This window comes from Durio zibethinus, chromosome 25 (assembly GCF_047325235.1).
Source record: "Durio zibethinus cultivar Kanyao isolate XHJ-2024 chromosome 25, ASM4732523v1, whole genome shotgun sequence".
Lineage (NCBI taxonomy): Eukaryota > Viridiplantae > Streptophyta > Magnoliopsida > Malvales > Malvaceae > Durio > Durio zibethinus.
Window position 1 is genome coordinate 17865350 of NC_143186.1, and position 13357 is coordinate 17878706.

The following is a 13357-nucleotide window of genomic DNA, read 5'->3' on the forward strand; positions in this document are numbered from 1 at the left end:
AATTTTTTTGTCCAAAAAAAAGAAAAAAAAAAACAAAAGTCACAGTCCCCTGGAACCGGGAACCTAGCGCCAAGAGTCCCTACAAAAAAGAAAGCAAAGTCAGTTTAAAAAAAAAAGTTAGAATACCCAAAAAAAAAGTTTCACCGAAACTTCGAGAGCAGATCTAAGGAATTTGGGACACTTTCAGGTGAACCCAAGCTCAAATCTATGCTCAGGAGGCAGAGGGAAATATTTTGGTGTTTTTGGGTATTGTTCGGCCACCAGTCGACGACTATCGACTGTGGTCGACCGATCGACTAGAGAGAAGAGCTCTGAAGAGTGTAGAGAGAGAAAGGGGGAGGAAAAAATGAGAGAAAAAATTTTTTTTTTCACTTTTATAGAAAGCTGAAAGTCAAAATGACGTCGTTTCATTAAACGCCCAAAACGACGTCGTTTTAACCCCTGAGGATCCACCCGTCAACCCGTGACCCGACCCAAGGTTCACGCACCCGAACCGCGACCTGGGTTCCTTCAGCCCTCGACCGGTCCATTCGAACCGCTGAAACCGAACCGAACCGCCCCAAACGGCTGAGGCCAGATCGAACCGCCGGACCGAACCTACGTTGACCGGTCCGGTTCAGGTAAAAAATAATTTTTTTTTTGAATTTTTTCTTACTTTTTATATATTATTTTATTGATATTTATGCATATTTATATTTTTTAGATTAAATGATAAAATTTTTAATTCTGTTAATTTTTTAAAATAAACTTTAAAAACAAAATAAAATAAAAATAAATTTAATAATAGTACAAAACTAATAAAAATATAGGAAAAAGAAATTCTTATCCGACAATGAGATTCAAAAGTATTCCGAGTAGTGATACCTACGAAATTTTTAGGTGAGAAGATTTTTTTTTAAATATTATCAGTATATTGGAGTATTTATAAAAAAATTTTCAATAAAATAAAATTTTTCCTTTTTTTTGGTTATAAAATGATAATAATAAAATTAACTAATAAATTAAGAATAAGTAATAAAAAATGAGAGAAAAGGAAATTTTATCTAATGATGAGATTTCAAAAGTATTCCGAGTAATAATACTTTACGAAATCTCTAGGTGAGAAGATTTTTTTAATATTACCAGCGTATTGGAATATTTATAGAAAATCTTTAATATAATAAAATTCCTTTTTCTTCAAAATTTCAATTGAAAATAAAAAACTCAAATAAAACAATTAATAAAATTACCAAAAAAAGAATAAAATGTGTACATTAACATGATAACATTTTGCATTGCATGCATAACATAATTTTTACGAAAAGTAAATTCGAACCTCTGAGGATGAGATTCTAAGGTATTCCAAGTGATGCCTAGGAAATGTCTAGGTGAAAAAAAGTTCTTCTAATGTTACCAACGCACTGGAACATTTTAAGAATTATTTCAATAAAAAGGTTCAAATTTATTTTTCTCGAATAATTTGTTTAAATTAAAAAAATTAAAAACCAATAATAATAAATAAATAATCCAAAAAATTATTTTTCAAATACTGAAAATGAGACTATTTTTTATTGAAATCAAATGATAATACGTAATTAATTGATACCATTTTAAATGGGCGTTGTAGGGATGCTAATCCTTCCCCACATTAACTCCTAAACTCAGATTGTTACGCAGACCCTAAAATTATCCTTTTAATAAATTTTAATTAATTTTATTAAAATGATATATTTTAATAGGTGACCAATCACACTTAATTAAAAAAAGATTGGTGGCGACTCCGTTATTTTTTATTTATTTATTTCGTTTTCAAATTCGTCAGACAGATATAAAACCGTTATGATAATATCTAAAAACAAAAAATAGACAAAAATAATGAGACGATAATGAATGTAATTGTTTGTTTAATTATAATATATCATTTATGAATTAGTTAATTTATTTATGGTTCAGTATACTCCATCTTTAAATTTATGTAATAATTATATGCTAAGTTAAAAATTATAAAAAAAAAAATTAAAATAAAATTGATAGAACATTTAGCACGACTCTGGATGTAATTGCGCCAAGAAGCAAGTGGGTGTACCTCATTAAATCTATTTCCATGAAAATAAAGGATTTTCATTTTCTTTTCTAGGTTAGTGGGTGGATTCCATTAGTATGTGAATTATACCTATTGAAATCACTTGGTATCATTAGCTGTTAAGGGAGACCTAAGCCGCCGATTTTTTTTTTTTTTTTAATTTTCATCTATTAATAAGTTTCTTTTGCTATAATATATATCGTCAAATTTAATATATAATTATTTTAATCATTTTTCGGTTTTTTTTTTTTTTTTTTTATAAAAGAGTCATGCTATTTACTTCAGGGATTTATCCTAAGTTTTTGTATTTTCTCACATGATATATATTTATAAAATAAGTCAATTAATTCATAATGATATATTACAATTAAATTAATAATTATATGATAATGTCCATGGCGTGATTCGAATGTAAATGAGATCTTGACTATTATTTCGATTAAAATCTATTATTCGGCTAAACAAATTATATATCATATAAAAAATTATAAGAATGTGAAATAAAAATAATTGGACAAGTATTATTTTTCTTTTCGGAACAAGTAAGTCACCGAAGGCAATTTGGACTATAATTTTTTTCGGTGATAAAATTTAAATGATACATTGGTGATATTACTATAGCTTTCGCATACTCCCAACAAATTTTAGTTAGACGAATAAAGAAGATTTGATGTGTAAATTAATGCACTTGTCAGATCAAACATCTCAACTTCCATTTTGATAGATAAGGTGCAAATAGTTTAATTTAGTTGGTTTATGAAAATTTTTAATAGGTGATGAGTTATTTTTAATATGCAATATTCAAATTTAAACTTAATTGGATCATGAATATTTTTAATATATAACATTTAATAATTTTAAAATTTAAATTTTAATACTTATAATCATTTTCTCGACTTATATGTTACAACCTCCTTCGCAAAAAATAAGGTGCAGATATAGCTTCGAATTCTGTGGGCAAAAAAGAAGTTTAAAGGCAAGTCACTACTAGCTGCTTTTCTGAGCATAGCTTGGAATTAATGCAACAATCTATTATACTCGGAGGGAGAGAAATAACGGTGGGTAACGGGTGGCAGGGTACTTCTGTTTCAATTGTGCTGCACAGCATCCCATATACAATTCGATGGACGCTTGGATCTTATAAATTTATAGCACGAGACCAAGTCAAAACAGTAGAAACTAGAAATTCAAAGAACAGAACATGGACAACGAGAAAGGCGGCAAACAATTTTATTATATTAAAAAGAGGCAGAGTACAAAGAGTGTCAATTTGGGCATTCTATTACATATAAAAGAAGAAAACAAATTAAGTTATCAACGATTACTCTTCCTTTAGGTTCAAACTTTATTATTTTATTCCATAGGAATCAGCTCCAAAAAGGTAATTCAAAGCGGGATTGGATCAATCAGCAATGAAGTGATCCCACCTTTAGCGGCTTTCCCCACATGTGTGTAACCATCTCCCTCTCTGTAAAGCACATCCATCACCCTTGCTAGGTTGAGACTACGATTGAGAACTGGTACTGGCATTTCGGATGGTTTCAGGAACTCTTGATTCATATCCTTCCAGGAACTCTCGATATGCTTGTTAAATTCAGCGTATGCCTCTTCTGCTGATACACCGTATTGTTCCATGTAACACTCAATGGCTGAGCAATCGTCCTCTCTCCTGTGGTTGAACTGCAGCCGTAAAAAAATAGGTTAATTGTTCATTTTAGGTCTAAACTTTTGAGCTGTTGCTCATGTAAGGATTAAACCTTTTATTTGTTTCAATTAAGGATAACATTATAATTTGATTCGTTATTAACAATTTGTAGGAGGATATTAATTTTGCAAATTAGAGAGCAATTTGTTTTGGTTATAGACTTATAGTGTATAGGATACCTTGTGTTCAGCAACATCATCCATGAACCTGCAAATGATTGTGGAAGCTTTGATTATCTTAGGGTCACTGGCTGCCCATTCAAAGGTCTCTGGGGTTATAACATCTCCCATGCCCACGAAAGCTGTAATAGCAAGCATGGCATAGCCAGAGGTTGGCAATGCATTAGCCCTAAACTCCTCAAATGTTGGTTTGTAGTTTAGATGCGTCCATTTGGCCTCCAGAAGGTAAGCTTGAGCAAGTCGTATCATCTGGCATGTGGGCACCAAAATCCAACAACTATAATTAATGAAATTTCGTATTTATATGTTTATGATCAAAGCAAATTGGGTATTAATTTGTCAACGATCATATTGGCTCAGCAAAAAATGTGAATGATCATACGGTAATTTTTATTTTATACAAAAGAAATCATAACCCAAGGACAAGGAAAAGGATCGCAGGTATTATGTTTCGACTGAATGACATTGATATGCTGATTTTTTTTTGGGTGATATTGATGTTCAGTACTGTTGCATACCGCCTTTCTTGCATACTCGACTCGGTATTGTCTCCCATATTCGGCCAACTGTTGTTCCATTTCTTCATAAACATCTAATAGAGCCTTATAGCTTATTTTCATGTAATCTGGGAGCTGATCCATGCATTTAATATCCCACCTGAAACACAATTTCAAGGTTATACATTTAATATTCGATTAATTGATCATATATAAATACTTCAAAATTGGAAGTGGAAAATGAATGTTAATTTACATTCAACAAATCTAACCTCTCAATTGCGTCTGTATAGGGAATGAGCTCATCATATGTTGCGTATGAATCATATGTATCATCGACGATAGATGCCATAGCTATTACTTTTGTCAACATCTTTCTACCAAGAGAGTATTGGGGCTCAAAGTATACTCCCATAATCCAAAAATAACCTTCAACCACTCTATCTCTTGCAAATGGAAGCTTTCTTGTAAAGTCTAAATCTTTCCACCACCTAAAAATCATCATACCCCCATTATCACAATTAATGTAATTTTCAGGATTTTATTTGTAAGAAAAATGTCGAACTGTCAAAATTCAAGTCCTCAGAGCCTCAAATATTTTTTAAAAAAAATTGCAAGAGAAATGAAGCGAAAAAAATTCAAACACTTACCTACAGATCTCACTTAGCTCTTTCCTGTGCAAAAGTTGTAACAAATTGAAATCTATCTTTGCAAACTCCAGCAGAGCCTTATTATGAGATTCAATATCTTGGTATATGGAAATGTAGTGCCTGGCCTCTACCCTTGGCAAGCCTCTTCGGATTGACTGCTTTAGGGCACGAGCAACCTGTTCTGACAAAGGATAGTCTAAAGTTGCTGCTGCAAGAGTTAGGTGAGTGGTGGTGAATGAAATTGCTTCATCAAGTATATCTTCCCCATGCACTCTAAAATAGGAAGCTTCGTAAAGTTCCAACAATCCTCGCATATCACTCGTCACAGATGGCTTGAAATTTCCTTCATCTTTGAACTTGTTGAATACCTCTGGTCAATCACCCAAAGTCATTATCAAACATTAATTCCGTGGAATATATATATATATATATAGATGATTTACACAGCTGTTATGTGTCAATATTATTAATCTCTTGCGGAATTTAGAAACAGCAAATCGGTCCAATAATCTTAAAAAATAAATGTATTAGGAGTTAATTACCGCATGAAACATAAAAGCCATGCTCTCTAAGTAATCGAAATCGAAGAGATGTAGCATAGAGATCGTTCTCAACATCATTGGTGTCATGGTATATTTTTTCTAATTCATCTTCAATCTCTTTCTCAAAATGGTAACCCACACCCAACCTTTGGACGGAATCGATTAGAGGTAACTTTTGGTTGGAATTATCCATAGGTGCCGAAAGCATCTTCCTTACTTCTTCTTTCAACTCTTCATATCGTAACTCAGTTGTAGTATCAATATCCTGATCAAGGATGAAAATTTTCTTCTCATTAAAGGACTATATATTTAAATAAATAATAATTAAATGTCATTAAAATGTTTTCCTTCTTTTTTTCTTTCAATAACAAAAATTGATGTTATAAAAACAATAACTAATATAGCAAAAGTTTATTATATATTGAGAGATCGCCCAGGTGTCTCTTTTGGTCTTAGAAATTCGTCCACACCACACAAAATAACAAAAAAAAAAATCAAACACAGCAAAAAAAAAAAAAAACAATTTCAAGAAAATAAATGTGGTCGATGAAATAAGAATAAAACTTGAATTGGAATGAACAAAAGAGTTTGACTGCATATTAAACCTCAAAAATTTCACATTTGAGTGAGAATAAATGAAGTTTTATATATAGTATTGATATACCTTATGAGGACAATTGAGGAACACATCTCCCCAAATGCCAGGGTGAAAATCGGCTTTGGGACGATTTTCCATATTGGAGGAAATGGCATTATGGGGTGAAGCAGGAATTTGGGAAACTTGTGAAGCCATTTTCTCTTGATGGGAATTGGTAGTGTTGGAAGCAAATATTCAAAGATTAGTTTGCTGCCTTTGCTACTAGTCTTATGTTAACACAGATTTGTGTAAGGCTAAGACTCCAATTGCAGCATGTATTTATAGACCAATGCTCATTGAGGTCAAAAAAGACAATTTAAATTGAAGAAATTATAACAATGAAAAGAATTGATGTAGGGTCCATACGAAGGAGGGAATGCAAATAGAGAGAAAAGCCCTTGTGATGCTTCTGTTTGTTTCTTCTCTATTCTTCAAAGTTGATGCCTGCGAAACATTATTAAGCAGCAGTCAGAAATGTGGTACAATTTTTTCTTTTATATATATTTTTTTACTTTGACAGAATTTAAGTCTTCAATGGATTATCAGTCTATGTGACCACGTGTTGATGTACAAATTGTTGAAATTTCTTAGAGAACAGTGGCAAGTGTTGAAGCATTTGAGCATTAAGACTGGATATAGAAGATAACAAAAAACTGGAATACCACTTTATATATATAGTATTTAAAATACTAACATATATTGATATAAATATTAAAAAAATTCGAACATTTTACTCAATAATAAGTGTACATGTATGCCAATGTACAGTCAGGTATTTTGTTGATAAAATATGAAATTTTTAGTTTTAATAATTAGGGATCAAACCTTAACAATCTCATATATATATATATATATATATATATATACACATGTATAATTATATATTCTCAAGTCTAAAAAATTGAAATCGAATACTAACGGGCTATATTATTTATTAATAAAATACTGAATTTTTAATTTTAATAATTAAGAATTAATTTTTAATAATCAAATATAAAAAAATTGAAATTAATGCTCTCTTTTAACAAATAAAAAAAAATAATGTAATAACGCCTTCTCCTTGTCATCAGCAAGATTGTGATTTGATATAGTTAATGCATGCAAGATTCCAACATAAAATTATCTAAATTATGTAATTTTGGGTTCAGTAAAGATTCAAGACTTCTGATTTGAATTAGTGCAGTTGTCATCAGCAATAATATTTGTCTAAGAGGCAATGTAAAATGTTGTCAGATGGAAACAATGGGGATCTAACACACTTTAATTAATTGATTGATTAATTAATATTGTATATGTTAACAGCCATGAAATCTTTTTATTTTAGGAATAAATTATAAAAAATTTAAGTTGATTATCAATGTCGGAATAAGATTTTTTGCTAACTTATAGTGTAAATATATATAGATATATATATATATATATAATTACAATGAATTTATCAATCTTATTGATAGAAAGGGTATTCTCAAAAAAAAATTGAGATATTTATGAAAAAAATTTTCTTTCAAATTTTTATTTTTTATTTTTGAGAATATCTATGCACACCCTACATTTTCGTTTGGATTGTCTATGCTGACTAGGGAGCAAAATTTACATAAAAATTTTTAAGTGAAATTTTTGAAGTTTTTTTTTCTAAAATGATTTAATAAAAAAATTTAAACCAATAAATTGATAGAGTTCAATGTAAAAATCAATAATATATAAAAAAATTATTCAAAAAATATTGTTTATAATTCTAATTTTATCGATACTTATTTAACGGTAAAAATTTTATCAGCATTTTTACTAAAAATATCCATCTAAAAAAATATATTTTAAATCTATTAAAATTTTTTTAAATTTTGCACACTTGATTTATTTAAATTTTTTTAATCGTTTCTAATAAGAAATATAATAAACTTCACTTAAAGAATTTCATCTAAGTATTTTATGTTAACTAACGTTTGTATTTACTTTTTAATTAATTTTAATAATATTTTTTATTTAATATAGTACTATGTTATCAGCCATGAAATCCTTTTAAAATAAGTCTTTTTCTTTTAGGGATGAATTATAAAAATTTTAAGTTGATTATCAATGTTGAATTTAAGATTTTTTTTTGTGTAGACTTATAATATATATATATATATATAATTACAATGAATTTAACAATTTTATTGATAAAAAGGATATTCTCAAAAAAAAAATTGGAATATTCATGAAAAAATTTTCATTCAAATAATTTTTTTGTCTTTTAGTCTTTGAATATATTCATGGACACTTTATTTTTCTATTTGGATTCGTCTATGCTGACAAGTGCTTATATTATTCCATTAATATTCTTGTTCTTGCGAAAGAGATAAATATGGACACGTAACTGTATCCTTTTTAATTCCAAATTTGGCAAGTGGACCATAATCGAAAGTTGAAAATGTTGTCCTTTTGTCTCCTGCCATATTGTCCAACCTCACTATTCATTATTCTCTATTCCTTTTAAAACTAAATCACAAACAAAACTATAGTGTCACGAACTTTTTTTTTTTTTTTGCTACAAAAGAAATCACAAATTGAAATATAGTTTGTTATACCTACTTATTAGGTTAAAAAGTTCAATTTTTATACTCACCAAATTAATATACTACTACATTATCACTTGTCGTAACGGTTTTGTATCCGCTCAACAAATTTAAAAACAAAAATAAAAAAACGAAAAATGAAGTCGCCACCAATCTTTTTTGGTTATGTGCGATTGGTTACCTATTAAAATCTATCATTCTAATAAAATTTTAAAAGTAATTAAAATTTATTAAAAAGATAATTTCACGGTCTATGAAACAACCTGGGTTCGAGAGTCAGTTACGCGTAAGGAAGGATTAGCATCCCCACGATGCACGTTTAAAAACGATATCACTTAACTACGTGTTATCCTTTGATTTTGATTAAAAATAGTCTCATTCTCGGTGTTTGAAAAAATAATTTTCTTGATTTTTTTTTAAAATTTGTTTGTTTGGTTTTATTTTAAAAAATTTATTATTCAAATTTTATTCGAGAAAAATAAAGTAAAACTTTTTTATTGAAATAATTCTCAAAATACTCCAATACGTTGGTAATATTAAAAAAACTCTTTCTCACCTAGAGATTTCTTAGGCATCGCTTCTCATAATACCTAAGAATCTCATCCTCGGAGGTTCGAATTTACTTTTCGTAAAAATTATATCATGCATGCAATGCAAATAATAACATAATGCACATATTTTTATTTCTTTTATTTTTAGAAATTTTATTAATTTTTATTATTATTCTTATTTAAAAGAACTGAAGAACAGAGGAATTTTTACTGTATTAAAGATTTTCTATAAATATTCAAATACACTGGTAATATTTAAGAAAAAATCTTCTCATCTAGGGATTTCTTAAAGCATCTCTACTCGAAATACTTTTGGAATCCCATAATCAGACAAAATTTCCTTTTTTCTCATTTTTTATTACCCATTTTTTATTTATTAGTTGATTTTATTGTTATTATTTTATAACAAAAAAAGAAAAAATTTTATTTTATTGAAATTTTTTTTATAAATACTCCAATACGCTGGTAGTACTTAAAAAAAAATCTTCTCACCTAGAGATTTTGTCACTACTTGGAATACCTTTGAATCTCATTGTCGGATAAAAATTTTTTTTTCTTACATTTTTTATTAGTTTTGTGTTATTAAATTTATTTTTATTTTACTTTGTTTTTAAAGTTTATTTTTTAAAAAAAATTAACAAAATTATAAAAATTTTAATTACAATATCATCATTTAATCTAACAAATATGAATATTTTAATATGCTTTTCTTGAGCTTTGCCCTTCTATTGGTTCATTCCCTTTCGGAGTTCATCCATTTCACGTTGTCGACTAAAGTAAAACTTGGTGACTTTTTTAGTTTTGAATTGAGCTCGTAACCTTTTATTTTCCTGGTGTAGATCTTTCAGATCACTATTGGCCACATCCCATTCCTTTATGACTTTTTCTAATCTGCTTCCTTGTATCTCTGCTTCATATTTCAATTGCCCTACTTTCTTGTGAAGTCTCAAATTTTCTCTTCTTATTTTTTCTTTTTTAGCTTCTAATTCTTTCTTGACAAACTCAATTTTTGATAATTGCACATCTTCTGAAAGATTAATCAATTGATATGAGCTATCATCAGGAAGGAGTACTATGTCTCTAGGATGTCTTGTTTTCCAAATTTGGTAATCAGAAGTGACTTCGTCGATGAGAGGCCCTAACCTCATTTTTCGTGTTCTCTTCCATGCTTGGATCAACTGCTCTAAGGTTTTTGATGGATTCGATTCCCCATAAATGAATTCTACTTGGACTAGGCCATGAGTAGCAGGAACAAACTGTTTTGCATCAAATTACCTAAGCACCATTAATGGAGCATAACTTATAACGCCCTATAGCCCTAATAACGGTATCCATGGCTCATTTCCTCCATGATACAACAAGGGCACACAAGGCATCCAAGGTGCCATCCATTCAATTCTATTCCCGATAAGCTTTCGTAAGAAAAAGACCCACTCTTCTTTAGTCTTTAATGTTGGCCATTAACTTTTGTAAAGCTCTTCAATTGGTGCTTTATTTTATAGATATGACTTCGAAAATGCACTCGTCCCACACTTGAAATGACTTCTAACCCATACATATAATAAAGATGCACATCCTATGAATCGTCCTTTTGCATTTCGTCGACAGAAATTCAATGACCTAATGGTTTCAGCTAGGACTACTGCAACAAGATTAATTGCTTGGGTTTCAATTTGCTTAAAAAAAATCTACCACAGTTATCTCAATGTAACTCAAAGTTTTTAAAAAGATTACCATGCCATACAATGCTAGAGCAAACACAACTATACATTGATAATCATTTAAATGCCCCTGAATAAAGTTTTGAAGAAAATCCCAACGAATGCTGAGAGGTTCACCTTTAGGCTTCACAAAGGAATCAATGGTTTCTACTTTAACCCCCATAAGCTTGGCTAACTTTTTACGATAACCTGATTTTGACTTTCGGATAAATACTTTATCTGGATATTGTAGTTTTATTCCAAGCAAAATTGAATACTCTTCAATAGATTGCACCAAATCTTCCTAATTAAAAGTGAACCATCTATAGAATGGATCCTAAAACTGTATAGCTGCCTTGATCAGCTGTTTATCGATCACTACTGGAATGAGGGATGCAATCTGCCTATACTTTTTACAAAAGCTTTCTTTTTTTTTTCACTTAACTGACCCCAAACAGTAGCTAACTCTTTTAAATTATTCTGTGTGAGATCTAAGTGCACTTTCTTAGGTAATTCACACACATAACCGGTAGGCAAACAATCTTCATTCTTTTATTGAGCTTCTTTCGACCAAACATGTACTTCATTATACGGCTCACATGGCACACTGACTGAGGATGAGCAAATCTGTAGTTCTATGAGATCTATGAAAACTTCTTGAGAGAAATATGTCCTAGAGCAAATATCTCGATGCAGAACTGTATGATATGATTAATGCAAAAAAAATAAATAAATAAAATTAAGTTAGTGTGAGGATGTGGTTTAAGAAAAAAATATTTTTTTGTTTTTTAGTGTTTTGTTTTTTTTTTAGTGTTTTGAGATTTTTTGTTTGTTTTGTTTTGTTTTGTATTATACACAACTTTTATTCTTAGGTATTTCTTACAAGAAAGTGGACGAGGCTCTACATAAAGCTGGTTTTCTAGGCTTATTATATGCTGGGTTTAGATTGACAATGTCTAAAGGTTCTCAAATTGTTCCTCACTGTCGTCCATGTTGGACTAGTAAGGCACCCCGATCCTCATCCATTACAAGCTACGAATGAAAATGGTTCAATTCGAGTAAAAGTATTTCGCTTGCCATTGCAGAAGTTATCACCTCACGAGGGCATAGGTACTTTACTTCCTCCTATAAAGAATAGATCCCGAGTATAGAGCTCATGCATAAGATGCATTGTGCCATTGTATGCAAATATATCCTAATTTATAGATATACAGAAAAATAAAACATAAGAGGCATAGTAAAAGAAATGTGTGTGAATTTTTTTACTTTTTATTTTCAATTTGTTTTATTTTTTTAACCTTTTTTATTTAAAGTGAAAAATAAAAATCTAAGAAATTGATTAAGACTGTTTAAATCAAAATTTGAGGATAACAAGTAGTTAATTTTGGCCTGACTCTCGAAAATAAAAGGCAGTCCCCAATGGAATCACCAAGCTGTCGTAACAATTTTGTATCCGTCAGACGAATTTGAAAACGAAAATAAAAGAACGAAAAATGGAGTCGCCACCAATCTTTTTTGGTCACCTATTAAAATTTGTCCTTCTAATAAGATTTTAAAATTAATTAAAATTTATTAAAAAGATAATTTCACGGTCTGCGAAATAGTCTGGGTTAGGAGTCAGTTACGTGTGGAGAAGGATTAGCACCCCCACGACGCCCGTTTAAAAATGGTACCACTTAACTACGTGTTATCTTTTGATTTTGATTAAAAATAGTCTCATTCTCGGTGTTTGAAAAATAATTTTCTTGATTTTTTTTTTGAAAATTGGTTTGTTTAGTTTTATTTTAAAAAATTTATTATTCAAATTTTATTTGAGAAAAATAAATTAGAACTTTTTTTATTGAAATAATTCTCAAAATACTCCAGTACGTTGGTAATATTAGAAGAACTCTTTCTCACCTAAAGATTTCTTAGGCATTGCTTCTCGAAATACTTAAGAATCTCATCCTCGGAGGTCCAAATTTACTTTTCGTAAAAATTATATCATGCATGCAATGCAAATAATAACATGATGCACACATTTTTTTTATTTTTAGAAATTTTATTAATTTTTATTATTATTCTTATTTAAAAGAAATGAAGAACAAAGGAATTTTTATTGTTTTGAAGATTTTCTATAAATATTCCAATCATTGATAATATTTAAGAAACAATCTTCTCACCTAAGGATTTCTTAAAGCATCTCTACTCTGAATACTTTTGGAATCTCATAATCAGACAAAATTTCCTTTTTCTCATTTTTATTACCCATTTTTAATTTATTAGTTGATTTTATTGTT

General features: G+C 29.5%; 1 protein-coding gene across 1 annotated transcript; it reads right to left on the reverse strand.

The window, feature by feature from the left end:
- Positions 1 to 3393: 3393 nt before the first annotated feature.
- LOC149511717 ((+)-delta-cadinene synthase isozyme A-like) lies at positions 3394 to 6506 on the reverse strand. Its single transcript, XM_089754219.1, has 7 exons — positions 6300 to 6506; positions 5636 to 5900; positions 5094 to 5463; positions 4716 to 4934; positions 4465 to 4603; positions 3947 to 4195; positions 3394 to 3742 (listed from the first exon to the last, which is right to left on the reverse strand). The coding sequence occupies exons 1-7, from the start codon at positions 6426 to 6428 to the stop codon at positions 3449 to 3451; spliced, it is 1665 nt and encodes a 554-aa protein (XP_089610345.1). The 5' UTR covers positions 6429 to 6506; the 3' UTR covers positions 3394 to 3448.
- Between the last annotated feature and the right edge of the window lie 6851 nt (positions 6507 to 13357).